The 18,729-nt window shown below is 38.2% G+C and overlaps 1 protein-coding gene across 2 annotated transcripts; it reads right to left on the bottom strand.

Moving 5' to 3' along the window:
* Nucleotides 1–864: 864 nt before the first annotated feature.
* Nucleotides 865–18,407, bottom strand: zbtb32 (zinc finger and BTB domain containing 32). Of its 2 annotated transcripts, none has more exons than XM_081369937.1 (5): nucleotides 18,253–18,407; nucleotides 13,689–14,690; nucleotides 10,480–10,580; nucleotides 1,657–1,830; nucleotides 865–1,467 (listed from the first exon to the last, which is right to left on the bottom strand). In XM_081369937.1, exons 2-5 carry the CDS (start codon nucleotides 14,615–14,617, stop codon nucleotides 1,238–1,240), a joined length of 1,434 nt encoding a protein of 477 aa, XP_081226063.1. In that variant the 5' UTR covers nucleotides 14,618–14,690; nucleotides 18,253–18,407; the 3' UTR covers nucleotides 865–1,237. The 2 variants fall into 2 exon arrangements, with proteins under 2 accessions (XP_081226063.1, XP_081226064.1); XM_081369938.1 differs by lacking the exon at nucleotides 18,253–18,407 and adding an exon at nucleotides 17,709–18,067.
* Nucleotides 18,408–18,729: the final 322 nt, after the last annotated feature.

Below are 18,729 nucleotides of genomic sequence, written 5' to 3'. Positions count from 1 at the left end.
ATATAATCATTCATCAACTCACACAACAGTTGCAGTAAACAGAAGCTCAAGCATGCTCTCTTGTCGTGGGAGAACCAGGTGAGAACCAGTGAGGTTTATTCTCGTGTTGTTACATAGGAAGTCTGAGCTTCATCAAGAACTTATGAAGTTCATTCTTACGCGTCAAGCTCAGTTGAGCTTCTGTTTATGTTCACTGATCAATGATTATATGTGAATAAAAGCCTAAATTCAATCAGTTCATCATATACAATGATCGTTTCTCCAGAAAATTTGGACAAAACCACTCAATTCATATGGATAAGTTTTACGATCTCTTTCTGAACTTTTTGAAGTGTCAGAGTGGTAGTTGCGTAGCTGTCTATGGAGGGACAGAGAGCTCTCAGATTTCATAAAAATATCTTCATTTGTGTTCCGAAGATGAATGAAAGTTGTACGGGTTTGGAATGACATGAGGGTGAGTAAATGATGACAGATTTTTTTTTTTTTTTTGGTGAACTATCCCTTTAAGGCTTCTGCAGAAACATGCAATAAATACAGTTAATAGAATGCGAGCTGCCGCAAGGAAAGTAGGGAGAATCCCCTAGCAGATTTAAGCAGGTGGTGATGGGTAAGGTGGAGGGCTTGGAAAATTCCCATGTCGAATTGATTCGGAACAGAAATAAATTGCCTACATAGATTGAACAAACAGATTAATTCCCCAAAAGTGCTCGGCTGACAACAAATCAGCTGCTTGGAAAAGATTCAAGACTAAACCATGTATTTATTCAGAATATAGGCCAACTGTCATACTCTTCTTCATAGGCTTTCATGTAGATTAATTTGCATATTTCCAGACACGGATTAAAAAAAAGCCACAAACTCTTTCAGTTTTAATCATAATGCTTTTATTAAAAGATTGCATACAGTGTGTAAATAGATCACATAGTGAGTGCTTAGATAAATGTTTCAGATTTCACCAGCTCAATAAATAAATGTATTTTGTATGCTATTGTGATGATTGATATTTCACTGAGAAAATAAGCAATGGCAAATTACAATCTACATCATCTAGACGTCTTCAAAGAAAACATCCGTCATTGGCAAAAATGTCCCTTGTATGTAAATTAAATATATTATCACATTTGTAAAATGGCTTCAAAATAGATTCATAAAATTATTCAAAATAACAAAACTGTATTAAATGTTCTATATCTACACATGTTAACCCCCTGGACTCAAATGTCCAGCTTTTGCATGGTCAGGTGTGGCAGTTGTACAGGTATGTGCTGCTCAGGCTCCAGTCTGGAGGGAAGTCCTGCGTGGAGTGATTCTTCAGGTGTTTCTGCATGGCTGCCAGGCTGCTACAAAACTCCAGGCACAGGGTGCACTGGTACGGTGTGGCGCCGCCGTGAGTGCGCAGGTGCTTGATCATAGCCGAATAGTCACGGGAACGTTGGCCGCACAGCCGACACTCGAATGGTTTTTCACCTGGAAGAACAGAAAATAAAAATGAATTCAAAATATAAAAGGTTATAATACTAACTCAATGCTACTAAAACAGCACTGATTCAGATTACAGATCTTATCTTGATACAGTGAAACACAATGTTCGATTTCTCAGAAAGTGAAAATGTTCAGGATCAATACTCTGCTCACGGGTTTAAATGTTGGTTGTACCTGTGTGGACCCGGTGATGAGTGTCCAGCTGGTGTTTAAGGCTGAACCTCTTGCTACACTGTTTGCACTGGTAAGGCTTCTCTCCCCCGACACCCCTCCTGAGCGAGCGCAGAGATCGCCTGTCCCGTCCACCTCGGCCACAGAACTTACACCTGAACGCCATCTCCCCCGAACCTGCCAACCGGGTGATGACAGAACAACAGTAGGTGAGTAACTGTGAACAAGAGGACTAGAAATAGAACACTTCTCTGTTATCAGTGGACAATCTTTTTAATGCAGTTTCATTTCAGAAGAAAACCACAGACAAAGAGGTTTGAACAGTCATACGTGGCTCAGTTTACATATATAATCTTCAAAGTCTATTTACCCGTTTTTTTTAACGCATTTTGTTTTTATTTTGCATGAAAGCAGATTCCCTTTTTTAAATTCATTTTAGCACTTAATCAAAACCTAAACATTCAAAGGTTTGCGGTCATAAGATGTTTTAAAATGTTTTTGAAAGAAGTCTCTTCTGCTCACCAGGGCTGCATTTATTTGATCAAACACAGGAAAAACAGTAATATTGTAAAATATTATTACAATTTATTCCTGTGATGTTAAAGCTGAATTTTCAGCATCATTACTCCAGTCTTCAGTGTCACATGATCCTTCAGAAATCATTCAAATATTCTGATTTGATGCTCTAGAAACATTTCTTTTTCTTATTATTATTATCAATGTTGAAAACTGTTGCTGCTTGTTTGACTTTTTCCCCCAGGATTGTTTGATTGAATAGATTTGAAACAGAAGTGTTTTGTAACATTATAAATGTCTTTACTATCACTTCTGATCAATTTAAGGCATCCTTGCTGAATTATTTAAAAAGTATTATTTCTTTCAAAACAAACTCGGACTGACCCCAAACCTTTGAATGGTAGTGTAAGTTATCAGTTCAAATATATGCCTGTTGTCTATGCATGTTCTTTTAAGACAGAAAGAGTGACCATTCGGCTAAAACTCTCAACACATCATCATGGTCTTTGAGGCAAAAACAGTGTCAGTGCTTGGCGAGAAAGCAGGGTTATTTTTGGTCTGACGCTGGTCAGCTCTTTGGCCCCTCATATCTGCTCAAATATGTTTAAATTTGATGTGCTGCTGGTGATGATTGTTCCATCCTGTTAAAACACCAGTTAACCACGTGTGAAAGTGAAAGGAGACTTAATATAAAAATAATGGTAACACATTCAAACAAGGTTCCATTTATTATAATTACACTACATTAGTTAAAATGAACAGACAATGAAAAATACTTCTAAAACATTTGATAATCTTAAGGTTAATTTCAACATTTACTAATACATTATTCAAATCAAAAGTTCTGTTAATATTATTTAAAGGGCTTGAGCTAACATGAACTATTTTTTTATTTTTTACATTAACTAACATTAACAAATGGGACCTTATTGTAAAGTGTTACCAAAATAATTTAGCTTTTTTTATTACATAAAAAAAAACATTTATAACAATATAAACTATATACCAACGTCTGCATCTATATGGCATTTTTCTAATTTAATACAAACATTCCCATTTTACTGTAAATGATATTATCACAGCAATTTGAGTGACCTGAATTTCACACTTTTAGACATTTATTAGTAGGCTACGCCTTGAATGACAGCAGATCTCGAGCATCTTGTTTGTTTCACTATTAAATACAAAGTACATTTTCATTTGGACCACTTTCAGAAGACCACAACTTTATCAGCATTATCGACATTATCGATGTGGTCAATCTCATTTCCAGTCGACCTGAGGTGTCTGCACGATGTTTGATCAAATGGTTTGCAGCTGGCCAGAGAAATATGTCGTACAACTTTCTTAAGAAAAATATGTATAAAGAATAATGTATGGCATTTCAGGGCTTCTGTACAGTATTCAAAAGTATTCTTATTAATCTCAAATTCTGTTTAAAATGTTTTTGTTTAAACTGTATTCCGCATAAGATGCTCAACCCGTGAATGTTCGTGCAGCTCGAAATCTGTTGTCATTAAAACAAAAGATGGACAAACCAAAAAACTAATAAATGTCAAAGTGTGAAATAAGTTCACTCTAATTGCTGTGATGATAATATAATTTGTTGTGGAAAGGTTTGTATTAAATCAGTATTAAATTATTAAATAATCATAACGCTTTCTCTTAATTTCCATGTTTAAATTAACCTGTGAGGACCTTACTATATATAATAGCTGATGCTAATATGCTTAGACATTTAAAGAAAATAACAAATAAATAGTATTAACTGTACGAATGATGACAGAGACATACCAACAATATCTTGACTTGACTAAACGTTTTTTTTTTGTGTGTATATTTTTGATTAGTTTCCTCAAGTCAGACAAAAAAACATGACAGTGCTAGTTAAGGAATCTATATCGGAAAGAAATCAAAACATGAATTTAAATTCTAGCTGTTAAATATCCAGTTCTGTTCAAATAATAAACAAATCTTATGTTTATTTTATATCAAATGTAAAAATGTCAAGATTAAAAGTGATTTATGGTCAAAAATAAAGTGACATCTAAGCTTTGGTAGTGCGCAGCCGAGGGGCCCAATTTTAGATAAACACATCCTGTGGCAACTTGGTGTGCGGCCTAGTTTAGAGCTCTCCCTGTCCCCACACACACACACACACACACACACACACACACACACACACACACACACACACACACACACACATATACATTCAAACACCACATCCTCCCCTGTACAGCTCAAAGTATGAAAAAAAAGCATGGTTAACACTTTCTGCCTTTATATTCGCTAAGAGAGCGTTTATGACAATCATATGGACACTTGCAAGGTTGTGTAAGCTTACACTTCGGAGCATGCTGAAAAAAAAGCAAACACAAAAGTAATGTGAAACGAAAGCAAACATACGTGCACATGACAGACATTGTATTCACACATATGTAAACACCCACACATTCCCACATACCCCACACTCTCTCACACAACACTAAACCAGGATGCAGCACAGTAACATAAAACTGCTGCAGAAACTTGCGCCATTACAGCACAAGTTTGCTGTTTGAATAGGTGACATCGTACAATGTGCCCAACCATTCTTAAAACTGCCGGCTAAAATTATCGAATGCATTTTAATAAAACCAAAACCCATCTGGACACTTTGGAAACTTTGCAGCTGGTACCCTAAAATGACTTGAGTTGGCGTAACCAAATGCTGTCAGTTTGAAAGAGTCATGTGAAGCACATTTTTAGGTTGTGTGACAAATATTTTCATGGGAGTTCATGGAAGAAAATCTTATATTTCAGAACTTAATGTATAGGTTGTTGACATGCTTTTCTTCTAAAATTACTATTAGACATGCAATTGCGAATAAATAAGGGACTACATTAGAATATGATTTTTTTTAAAAAATCCACAGGACAATTTCAGTTAATTGCAAAAAAGCTACAAGATGTAAAAAAAAGCTGCATTCCCTAAAATATACACTTCGCCTTTTCCTAGTTTTTAAAACTAAAACTACCCACATGTATGTGATAAACTAAATACAGTATAGATTACATAGTCTCTTAAAGATAACATCTCATAAAAATGTGTTACTATCATTCTCACCCCAAAATGATCCGACGTGCACACAAGCTCGACACATAAAAAGCGCTCTAACCCCAAATTGGATGAAAAAAGAACGAGTCGACACTTCTCTTTTGGTACTGTATTCAAACCACCATGGAGCACAGAGCCAATCAACCGCAGGACTGTGCTGATGCACCACGAGAAGCCACAGTCTTCTCTCGCACACAGCTTTACACCCTAGTTTAGAAGGTTAGGGGTCATTTGGTTCTGTACAATGAGAGATCACTGTGTGACCTAGGACAAAGCACAACCAATATTGTGACTACACAGTGATCCCTAAAAAGTATTTGGACACTTAAGTAACTTACAATGCATGAATGTCATTGCATTAGTTGCCAAGCAGCATCTGAAAACAAATGTTGCAGGAGTGTTTCTCAGAAATAACTTTTCATTTCATGAACATTTAACCAACAGGTGCCAATGTGATCTTTTTTTTTTTCTCTTTTTTTATCTGATGTATGAAGTAATTTCCCTTCAAGTTCACACATTTGTCCTAGCAGATTAACCGCAGGTTTATTGCACAGCTTAATTGCATTAATGTCTGATAACGAGAAAAAAAACAGAAAAACACTAAATAAATGCATTGTAATAAAAAAATTATAAAAGCAAGTTTATTAATTGCATTGTTGGGGAAAGTTACTTTTAAAAGTAATGTGTCAAAATATTACATTACTCCCTAAAAAAGTAAAACATTATAAAAGCAAGTTTATTAATTGCATTGTTGGGGAAAGTTACTTTTAAAAGTAATGTGTCAAAATATTACATTACTCCCTAAAAAAGTAAAACATTATAAAAGCAAGTTTATTAATTGCATTGTTGGGGAAAGTTACTTTTAAAAGTAATGTGTCAAAATATTACATTACTCCCTAAAAAAGTAACTAATTGTGTTACTTAGTTACTTTTCATGTAAAGTAATGTGTTATGTTACTTTTGCTTTACTTTTTCTCGCCTGGGCTGGTGTTGCTTGTTTGTTTTTAATGACACAAATAAAAAAAGGTTTATTAGAAAAAAATATTTAAAAACAGGTTACGTTATATTTTTTGGCAAATGTAAAAGTCCTTTCACCAAAAGTGAAATGAATAAGTCTCAGGCTGAAAGAAATGCAAATTCACGCCTGTCCAGTAGAGGGCGCAGCTAAAAAAAACGTTCAGCTGTGCTGCTATTCTGGATTGCAGGAGAATAGGATGCAGAAGAAACTTCAACTCTCTTACTTCAGCAATAAAAAAAAATAAAAAAATGAATAATAAAAAAGAGACAAATGTGACTGTGCCGAGGGGCGTGTAGTAAAGCAGAGGTTGCACGGGGAGAGAGAGCGAAGATGAGTGGTGACAAGTGCATGATGATTAACACCTGTCTCTGATTCCAGTAACTGACGGAGAGACAGGATAAATAGAGCCTGCAGACTCTAAGGACATGTTTTATGTGTTGGAAATCTTTGTTACTGTATATTGAATGCGCAAGATCGCTTTTATTTATGAACATTGTGACAGTGGTGCCGAAGCCCGTGGTGAAGAAGTGTGCACGCCACCATGCAGCCAGCACAAATATCACTTGCGGAGCTGGTCAAATCGCTCACTGGTCTCCACCAGACACAACACCAAGCCCTTATGGACCTCAGACTGGAGCAGGAGGATCGATTCCGTCTGCTGGACCAGGGGTAGGAGGAGGACTGGTGGGTCATCCGGAGCTTGCTTGGCTGGGAGGTCACCCCGGACGCATCCTCCACCATCTCCCATATACCTCTGATTAAAACGGCTCTGAGGCGTTTGTGGACCTGTTTGAGAAGAAAGCGGAGGAGGCCGGTGCGCCTGATTTCGCTGCCGTCCAGGGAAGCACAGGTAACAGCACAACAGTTGCCTGTGGCGAACCTCCTGCCATATGGTGACCTCAAGCAATGTGAGAAAAAGGTTGGTGGTGCTGGAGCAGTTCATCACTCGTCTGCCGCGCAGAACTACCGAGTGGGTCCAGTGCCACCACCCGACGTCACTGAACGTTGCCATCCAGCTGGCCGAGGATGGTGGCATGCACAGGGGGCGGCGAGCCCCTCCTTAAAGGGGGGTGAAAAACTCAGTTTCAGTCAATCTCATGTTAATCTTGAGTACCTATAGAGTAGTATTGCATCCTTCATATCTCCAAAATGTCTTTAGTTTTATTATATTTATAAAAGAAAGATAGGCTGTACCGAGTCTTTCCGGAAAAAAACGAGCGGCTGGAGGCGTGCCGTGTGGGCGGAGCTAAAGAATCACGAGCGCTGTTCACTGTTTACTTGCTGTGCTGACGCGCCGATAGCTAACAACACACAGACATTTGAAGCAGTTTTACTCACCGCCTCCGGTTCCAACGCACGACCGTGAACCTTTATCGTTGGGACTGCTCCATCCTTAAGCATTAGACAATCTGCAAATCCAGCGTCGAACTGGGCCTTGTTTATAAAGCAATCATCGTCGAAATGCAGGGAACAGGGAACTCCGTTGATTCTCTGGAAAAACAAACTCCATCCACTGGTCCCTTAACGCTGGGTTCTTCGGGAGTCTGTGCAGGGTTGTCTTGCCCTGGCAACCAAAAACACACTTCTTTCTTTGACAACGCGAGCACAGCGCTTTGATGGGCGTACTGCTTTCGCTCTCTCGCTCGTCGCTCTGGTCTACGGGTGCGCGCGCGCCCTTCCGGGAGAAGTGCCTTTAGGACCCTTATAAGGAAATTCCGCTCCATCTGACGTCACATACTCGAAAAAAACCTTCCGAAACTTGTGACAAACCGGAAGGAGTATTTTCCGCACAGAAATACTCCTTCAAACGTACAACTTAATTTTTTAAACTTTGTCCATGTTTAGCATGGGAATCCAACTCTTTAACAGTGTAAAAAACTCAGTATGCATGAAATAGCATTTCACTCCCCCCCTTTAATGTTTCTCTCTCCAGCCCTTATCTCTTTTTCTTCTTTCTCTCATCCCGTCCCTATTCCCAGGTCGCGGAGCAATGCACCCCCTCGACAGCCACAGCAGGGAAGAGGCAGCATTGTTGCCTTTGAGGTTTCCCAGGGATACGGATCAGGACGTGTCCGAGAGTGCCGGAGCCTCCACGTCTTTTCGCCTCTCCCCTCTCTCTGTCAGTCTCTTGGTCAACTTTCTGGTGGCGGGGCGGTGGGAAGAACTGGGCCTGTCTGCTGGAGATGCAGGGACCCAGGTCATTTCCAGTCATGGAGCTGCGGAGACTTGGATCCAGGTCCCCGACTCCCAGCGGGCTGGAACACATCTGCATCTCAGCATCTGGAATGAATGCGCACTGTCCTGAGATCGCTGAGGGTGGCGGGACTCACAGCAAACCCAAAGAAGTGTGCAATTGGGAGTGTGGAGGTACAGTATCTGGGCTTCCACTTGGGACATGGGCAGGTGCGTCCCCAAACTGATAAGGCCGACGCGATTGCAGCCTGCCCAAATCCCAAGACCAAAAAGGAGGTGAGACAGTTCCTGGGGCTGGTAGGATATTATAGGAGGTTTGTGCCTAATTATACGGAGCTCCCCAGCCCGCTGACTGATCTTACTAAAAAGAAAGCTCCAAATCTGGTCCAGTGGATGGAGCTATGCCAATAGGCTGTAACCAAAGTGACAGCTGCTCTGTGAGACGGGCCACTCTTACAGTCTCCTAACTTTGATCTCCCCTTTTTATTGCAGACAGATGCGTCAAACAGGGGGCTGGGAGCCGTCCTGTCCCAGGTGGTCGGAGAAGAGGAACGGACGGTGCTGAAATTACTGAAATAATTTCCAGTAAGTGAAAATCCTGCATAATGCACCTTTAATCTCTTCTCTTTTCTGATGACATGTTTACTGGAGCAAGGGCGGGACAACCCGTCACTCAAGTGTGATCAGCCAGTAGCAAACCACAACCATCTAAAAATTCCCCATGGACAAAATCAAGTCTATCGCAACTTCTGTTTCAGGCTGTTTTAACTCATCTATAATGCTAGATGCTATCATTTAATTACATTTATGCATCTGACAGACACTTTTGCCCAATGTGACTTGCATTACATCACAAAAATCAGTCATGCATTCCCTGGAGATTGAACCGATGACCGTGGCATTCGCTAGTGCCATGCTGTGCTGTTTGAGATATAGGAATGATAAAAAAATAAAGTAAATTATATGTATTTATGTAAATATATATATATATACAATGTATTGTTGTCTCTTGCCACAAATATGCCTGTTGAACTTATGACTGGTTTTGTGATCCAGTTCACATATATAGATAAATAAATATATTAAAAAAAAGAGAACAAACTTTGCATTTCACCTCTGCTCTACCTGTCATAGTCTAGCTTTCCACTCTTAGAATAAAATGTTCTATAGAACCCTAGGGTTCCTGACTTAATTTTAAAGGTGGCTTCATACCAAAAATGTTTTTAAATGATTGGATAATATTTTCATGTTTTAAATGTTATTTAAATTTAGTCTACTGAAAAAAGTATATTTATGATCCATTTATTCACAAAGTTTAATTAAACTAAAAAATGAATAATAAAATAAAAAAATAATTTATTAAAACTAAATCCATAAAATGATCCTATAATGGGACCCTCTAAAAGGTTCTATACAGTATGAAGTGCCTGACAGAACACTTTAAGGTTATATATTAAACCTTTTCTTCTAAGAGTACAGTACATAAGCCTGGCATTGACTATAAATATTGTCTGCCTTTTGACGAATAGCTTTGTTCTTCTATTGTAAGACGCTTTAGATAAAAGCATCTGCTGAATGCATAGTTGTACATGTAAATGTAAAATAAAATAAAAACCATTTAATGGTAAATTCCGGCTAAAAGATTTCATAGGAATCAAGTTCAACTGATAGACACATGAATTTTAGATTTCAAAAAACGTTGTCATTTTTTCCACTGTCTTCTATCCTTTCTTTTACTGCTGTCAGAGGAAGGGAGGCAACGGCCACCATCTCTACTTTAAATTGCTTTCAGCTCTTTGAGAGATACACAACATTTACATCCTGTTGCGGGCATCCATTCCTCTGAACTACGAACAATGTCAATGCATCCAAGGCAAAATCAAAATCAGTCTGTGTTTCTGCAAGCTTCTGCATGAGTATATGCCTTCTTTTTTCTATGCAGATATGAGTGTATGCAATTATTCCAGATTCATTTTTGTGCATTTGCACAACATATTACCTGAGGTTGATGACCCAGTGGTTGGCCTCCAGGGGTTTTCCAGGGCCGGCTTACCGCAGTGTCTGCAGCATATCTCCCTCTCCTCTTGAACCTTTGGCTTCCTGTGGAAAATGTTGTCATGTTAACGCTTATTCAAAGATATCCATATTTTCCATGCATTACTAGTGACAATAGCTTTTAGGACTTTATTCATCATCAACTTATAACTTCAAAAACCGAGTCACTGCATTTTCCTCTGGTGTTTTTTTAACCACTTGTTGATCTGGTCAGCTAACACCTGCAAATTGAGATCATCTAGAGATGTATTTCAACACATTCAAGTGCTTTAGCTAGACCACAGCTAATTATTACCTGCAGGTAAAGGTCAGTGAGAAACCCACAAGCTTTAAGGTGTTACTGCTGATGCTCTCTGTTAGGCTTAGTGTGTTATCACATTTGTGCTATTATTTAGGAGAAAGTGCACTACCAGTTAAAAGTTTTAAAAGAAACGTACCTGAATTTGTTTCACACGCTCTTAAAAAACTTTTGATCTAAATGCTGTAAGCAGTTCCTTAGACAAATATAAATATGCCCAGGTATGACTTTCTTTACTACTTCATTTGACCTTTTAATCAAGTAAAGTGTCAGCTTACATGTGTATTCCTTCAACGCTTTAAAAAGCATCTCAGGATGCACCTGATGAAGTATAAAAAATAATAAGAAATGAGTAGGTGTGGAGAATACAAAGAGGAAATTTATGAACAAAACTCGATATACAGCGCTCTGTAGCCTCACACATGTAGACACACAAGGCGGCAAATTGCCATTCAAATGCATCTCAAATCTGTTTAATCAAACGATTAAGACTTATCAATTATCAATTTAGACTTACATCACCTCCTTCTGTCTAAAACAAACCAAAAAGTATAAGAACAAAGGTTTTGCGCTCAGGTAGCAGGAAACAAAGCAAGTCGACAATGGTTTCCTCTGCCAGAGTAAAGCAACCTGCAGTGCATCTACAGTGTGAAGAAAAGATCATCTGATTTTATATCCGATTCAAATATTTAGAGCCAAAATAATAATAATAATAATAATAATAATAATATGCTCTTTAAAATATAAGAAGTAATATTCTATAAGAGCCCTCAGAAATTTACATTATTTTCGAAGTTTAATCATGAACTTTATGAACTGGTGAGTGGGTGGTTTGTACTGTTTCTATGTATGTGCATGCATAGAAAAGTTTCAATTTTACACTCACATTGAGCAAAACAAGCATAAAGATCTCTGTCTGAATGGGGCACCTGTTTTTGTGTGTGGCGAATTGGGGAGTGGAACAGACTTTGGCTAAAAATGAGCCTGAAATAGAACATCATTCTCTGAGGGTGGAGATGGCTGACTTTCATATTTGCTGTTTCTAAAGTCGGGGATAATTGGGGGGCTCCCCTCAGTTTCAGCCTTGATAGTAAGTGTTGTTTTCCAAAACACTCCCCCGACATATCCAGTATTTAGTGCACATGATGCTTCTGTGCTTTTATCCTGGCTCAAACACTTAAAATATCGACTAACAGATCTTTATGACCACAAGCATATCTATATACATCATACACGTCTAATTACGAATAAAAGTAATCATAACAATATTTATTATTCATACCCCAAATTGTTTCTTTACAAGAATATATCCATAATTGTCTTCACTGAGCTATTATTCCAGTGCCACTGAACCAGAGGCCGTTATTAGTTCCACTCAATTTAATGGAGCCTGTTGAAAGACTATTTATGTAGGAGGAACAGGGGGCTGGTTGGGGAAAAAGTGTCTGTTGGAAAGTACAGAAAGAGAGCATATACACTACCCGTGAAAAGTTTGACATGCTTGATTGAATTTGTTTCTCAACTTAACTAAGACATGCTATAGAGTACTGTTGTTGAAGTATACAATGCAAATAAATCCAAATTTTTGGTTGGAGTGGAGATCGAAGAAAAAAAAGTGTGCATGTGAACTTCAATATGGTTTAAAAAGAATCTCAGAATACTTTGAGTTCTATCAATTTTTTATAAAGATAATTTAGAAACAATCAGGATAAAAGTCTATTTCGAGCAATCGTGGTCTTCTTCAGTATAGTATTGCATAGTAGTAAACCAGTCCTTTTTTTAAAGTAATGCCAAGTTGGATTTTGTGGTGTTTGCTTTGGTTATGACTGTAAATGTGTTGTTGCATTGGTGAAAAACGTGTTTACCAGACTTATGGTGTTCCGCTGGAATTAACTGACTATAATGTGGCTTCCTGCCGAAAATATCGTTGTAAAAAGAGATTTCTTTCACCATGCTGACAATACCCAGATGTCACATAACCCTGGACTTCTCCCTGAAAAAAAGACTATGGACACTGGGCTGCTGAAGGTCAAAGTTTAAAATATATATAGTTTCTTAATGTTTAAATGTTATTGAATTTTTAATGCTCAGACATACAGACAGCCCAAAAGTATTTGAACACTTAAAAGAGGTCACTTTCTTCACAAAATATATTTGGAAGGATGTTGGTATCCAAACAGTTTCCACTGTATGGACAAAAATATTGTCAAAAAATAATATATATGATGCTCCACAGAAAAAAAAGAAAGAAAAGAGTCATACAGGTGTATAATTACATGAGGGTGAATAAATGATGACAGAATTAAAATGTGTGGGTGAACTTTCCCTTTAAGCCACCCGTTAAACATGAATATCATTGGATTAGATAGCAAGCTAATGTGATCAATATCTATTGTTTACCATTTAAAACCAAATTTTTTGCAAAATGTTTTGCTTGAAAAATATGTACATTGATATTTATTGATAATTAAGCATGAGTGATAAGTTCAAATGGTAAGATTGCGTTTGTTTAAACCACCTCTCTCTGAACAAACTCATTTTATTTAGGCCTATTGGCTTTTAGTTATTTATCTGTTTATTCATTGATTGAATCATTCATCAATTTCTTTATGTATCTGGCTTTATGTTTTGTCTGTATATAAAAAAATAGATAATTAATAGTACAAATCAAGCAAAAAATCACTATCAATATGACAATTTAAAAAAATAATAATAAATCTAGTTTAAAAGAACCGTAGCTATTCTTATTCACTTGTCTTTCTTTAAAATCAGTTTCACATGGTTGGATATTTGATCAAATCAATAACATTTTCATTTCGTTTCAACATCGAACGTTTCAGAAAGCCGTTTCTTACCTGTCTTGACTTTCTGACTCGGACTCTGTTAAAGCTGTACTGATAGAGGTGCTCTTTCCTTTTAGACCCGAAACAAAGGGACTGTCTTGAGTCATCTGAGAAGAGTGTATGAGAGGGTGATAGGGGTGAAGCAACCCGGGATAACCCATAAGTGAGGAAGAGACATGTGGTTGGAGCGAGCGGTGCAGGAAGGGGTACATGGGTGTGGGGTACGGGTACGCTCGGAGCGAGTGGAAGGTCATAATTTCTCTACACACCATGCTACGAGATGGGCTGACTGGGGGCCAACAGAAGCGAGGGGTCGAAGATGGGGTGCTGGAGGAGATGACGGGTTCTCTGGAGAACACCGGTGGCTGAAGAGACACAGGAGAACAGCTTTTCTTGTGTGGATCATGGACCGACCTCTTGTGGTCTTTATTGGTGGAAGAACGCTCATCTTCTAAAGAACAATCGAGGTTGTCTTTATCCGTAGAGTGGCTTCTTTTGGACAACTCGGTGTGCTTGAATGTTTTGTCGTCTTGGAGTGACTTTGCCACTTTTGTGTCTGTCTTAGTAGGGGAATTTGGACTACTAAGTTGTGCTTGACACTGTTCCACCAAAGACTCCACTTCCAGGTACTCAGCACCCCTCAGCAGCTCTTCCAGGTCATCTTTGGGCACCTCCACCGATTCGCTGTACACATAGTCCAAGATTTGCTTGAGTGTGTGGGGAGAGACACTTTCTATTGCGCAGCTGTACCCTGGACCTAGACCGTGCTGGTTTGTTAACTGCCGCTTGAGCCGCTTGCTCGCCAGCGCTAGGATCAGAGCGTGGGCTTTAAATGAAAGGCCTTCCGCAGTGAGAAGCGTGTCACAAAGGGTCCCTGCCTGACGGAGCTGCTCCGTCTGATGCAGAAAAGGCACGTGGTGAGGGTTATGAATGCGGATCATCTTCAAAGAGCGAAAGGGGCAGCTGAAGTGAGATGATCAGGTTTGATGTCGAGCTGCGAAATCTCATGTCAGCCTTTGGAAGGGGGAAAAAAACAGAGGTTAAGTTTGTCAAGGGAAACTTCTTTAAATTTGTCAAAGGAATCGTAGTCTATGTGAAAGAGAGACAGACAAAAGGTTCTCAGCTACAAATCTTAAAATAATCTCTCATAAAATGAAAATGATCAAAAATCAGTAATTATATAAATTGCATATTTGTTGTTGTATAGCCTACAACAAAATATGCTATATTATTAGAAAATAATTAAAATGCTAAAGTTATAAACTCTATGTGCTGCCGTCTTGACCTGGTCTGAGATGAGATAGCAATATCTCAATGGGTTTTTCCTGGCTAAATAAAAATAAAATAAAACTACGTCACAAATAGTAATAAAAAAAAACGCTGAAAAATATTTAAAATTAAAATATTACATTTTCTATTGATAATTAAGTACATCTGATCATGAGTGCAATTGATAATGAGATTTATTATTTTATTTTTTAAACCCATCTATCTCTCTGATGCAAACTCAATTTATTTATTGGCTTTTAGTTATTTATATTTTTATTTATTTACTTGACTGGATTTTTGAAGAAATAGATCATTGATAGTCCAAATCAAGCCAAGAAAAAAAAAAAATCAATTACCCATTTTTTTAATCTAGTTTCCTAAAATCAAATGAACTGTTTTGTCTCAGCTATTCTTGTCCATTCATTTGAGGGCACGTGGTAGAGTGTACAAATCATATCAATCTCTATTCAACAGTCATGTATAAAACAAGAAGATTAAACAAGTTTAATCCTAACCAGTATCATTGCCATTTTACAAGCACATTTTACAAGATTAATAAATCTTTCATAGTTAAGGTTTACAGAAAGACAGACCGAAAGAAAGAGTGAAACACAGATAAGCCCGAAGCTTGAAACTTTGCATTTCACTTAATTTCAGAGATTGTGAAAGACATATTCAGAAGAATCAGTAGGGTTGGTTTTTTTCGGAACTCATCAGCGTCACAACACCTTCAACCTACTTTCAGCTATCAGGCTGACAAACTAATTCACAAAATGAAACTCTACCAAGGTTTAATCATTTCTATCTCACAATACATTCAACCATGAACTGGAATTGCATTGTCTAGGTATGGCACAGAGCGGAGGCGGACATGTCTGGTCATGTCAAGGTGCAAGGGCCTTTCGAATTTTGCATCACCTTTGAAATTCTGTGAAGTTCTGCGATGAAGCCACAGACCTCTTCAGAATGTGAAACTCTGACTAATGCCGGTACGCTGAGACTCGTAAGAGTTCAAGTTTGTTTGATCAACAACAACAGTATCAAAGCCATACAGTAGGTCGGTTTAGATATGCATCTACTGTAGTAGCAGTGTGATGTGGTGTCTGGTGGAACGTTTGATTACAGTAGGCCTACATCGCAGCTGTGTACTAATTCCTCACAATCGCGCAGAAAGTGGACACGATTTCAATACTCGATCTTGAAGTGCGTGCAAAGAATGACTCTCCAAATAACATGTCAATTCTGGAATAAAAATGGCCGTTTTTAGATATTATCACTGAGATGTACAAGGTTCGAGATGCAAGTATCTCAATCGGCGATATTCCTATGACCCATTGTCTGTTTCTGGTCATCGATCTCACAATTGCGTACAAAAGAAAGTAAGATTACCGAATGCCTGCAAAAACTTGCTGATACGATCACTCCCCCTCAGCGCAGACGCAACGGTGACGGATTGTGGAACATATTGTTCTGAGATGACGATGCTTAATGTTCTAATTACTAGAATTGATGCTAAACTGGCTAAAAGTGAGACACACACACACACACACACACCACAAAGCATGAAAGAACAACCGAAACAACCTTGACATTAATATTGTAAAACATTTATCAAACGTGTGTGCAGATACTTCTTTTTCATAACTGTCCAAATTAACTGATGGGAGTTTACACACTCAAGTCAGGTGTTCTGGAACCAAGTTAGCCTATTTAAAGCGATAGTTCACCCAAAAATGAAAATTGTCATCATTTACTCAATCGTCATTCCAAACCTGTATGACTGTTTTCTTCGGCAGAACACAAAAGAGGATCGTTAAAGAACATTGGTGTCTAAAAGCATTGAATTTTCAAATCACAGAGACATTTTTCGAAATGTTTCGGATGACAAACAAGTGTGAGTAAATGACCACAGAACACAGATCGGTGAACGGTACCTCTGACAGAGAATACGCTCGGCTAAAAAACAGAGAAGGCTCCTGTGGTCCTTTGCAGCTTTATTTGTAGCATTAGCTTGGGTGTGTGTGTGTGTGTGTGAGTACCATTTTTTAAACAAAAGTATGAGTCACATTTTAAGCTACAATATTAATAGTCTAGTGTATTGTAATATAAGTGAGTCATATTACTGTACTAAAGCTACACCATACATGCATCGAACAGTATGTCGTAATTAGTGTTTAAACATGCAAAAATGAATATCAAATAGCCAAAAGCTACTAAGTTTTTGCTTTTCATAAGTCACAAAAGACGTATAATCCAAGCCGATTTGGCAAAAATGATCTAGTTATGTATTGTACGTAAAGCATATGGGATATGCTAAGCATATTCTACATTTTAAATCTAAAATAGTCAAATAAACATGAACTGCATTTACTCTATATTCTACAACTATCGTGATCACAGCAACTGCCAAGAAACAGGTCAGAGGTGCAGAAAGTTGTTTCTATGTTTATGACTATAGTACAATTAGTAATGCTAAATGAAATGCATATGGACACACCAATAACTTGTTTTGCTTTCTTAAGGTTTTGCTAAATTATTTCTAAGACCAATTTGTTTTACATTTTAATGCTCAGCTATAACACGCTTAATAAAGAGTGTCACATACCTCACCAGTTCCTATTCTTTCTTCGCCCACTTCTAAAGCCCTAGTGCAGTTGAATTCTCATTTGAGCGTGAGAATAAGAAGAATGAAACTGAGGAAAAGGCTATGTAGTCTATCTAAAACTGCAAATTCTGCAGTAGTGCAATGAGCAATTGACTTACCTGCCGTACAGGCCCGTGAATGTCTTAATGTGATACGCAAGTCACACTCTGTCCCATCACCAAACCAAAACCTGCCCTTCATTGTACGAAACTACAGTACATCAGATGTCAAAACTATTATCCAATGACAGACATTAGCCCAGGCCACAAAAATCTATGAGCGACAAAAAAAAATCACCTATAGATTGTACAACAGACAGTCAAATGCAGGTGATAACTTTAGAAAACTGCACAAGTGCATCGGTCAGACCCACATAAAGACACAGCGAGAGAAAGAGGCCCATGAGTAACAGGGGAAAACCTGTCTGCACAGTGACACATCCTCTCCGGGCCTGCAGTCAGAAAAGACCTCAACACACAATCAGACACTTGCACGGATGCTTTTGTAATCAAAAGATGTTTTTCCAGATATAGAAAGCACGGCACTTGGTGATGGGGGAGGGGAGGATGTAGAGAGACAGCAGACAAGATGAGAAACAGCAAGATGACACTAAACGATGGAAAAGAAGAAGAGCCTGACTCACAGAAACTTTCAAAGACGTACCTATGAGCTCAAGGTGGAGGCTGCGTCCTGCCGCGAGCAAGTCAACAGAGACGCATTACCGCGCATTGCGACCTCAACCAGAGGTGTCATCGACCAGTGGATGCCTACATGTGGGTGAGATATAGCAAGGCCACCTCTAAACTCAAGCCTGCCCCTCCCCTTGCACCTCATACATCTGTGATTGGTCTTCTCCTTTTTTTCTTCCTTTCTTTCACCATATTTTTTTCTAGAAATCAAGTGCATCTGTGCTGTTGACTTCTTTATCCATCAACACCTTCCATGATAGCTGCAGAAATATGGACTTGGTCAAACTCAGAAAGTTGATTAATGATAATATTTCCAATTAAATAAACATTTTATAAGAGGAATACAATAAATTAGTTTTCATGTTAGAAATTGCACATCTGCTCAAACTTCTACGTTCACTTAATAGCGATACTGTCATAGAACAAAGCTAATATGATTTCCATATTTCTA

Source organism: Scardinius erythrophthalmus (assembly GCF_964197995.2).
Source record: "Scardinius erythrophthalmus genome assembly, chromosome: 7".
Taxonomy (NCBI): domain Eukaryota; kingdom Metazoa; phylum Chordata; class Actinopteri; order Cypriniformes; family Leuciscidae; genus Scardinius; species Scardinius erythrophthalmus.
This window is presented reverse-complemented; position numbering and strand designations above follow the sequence as displayed.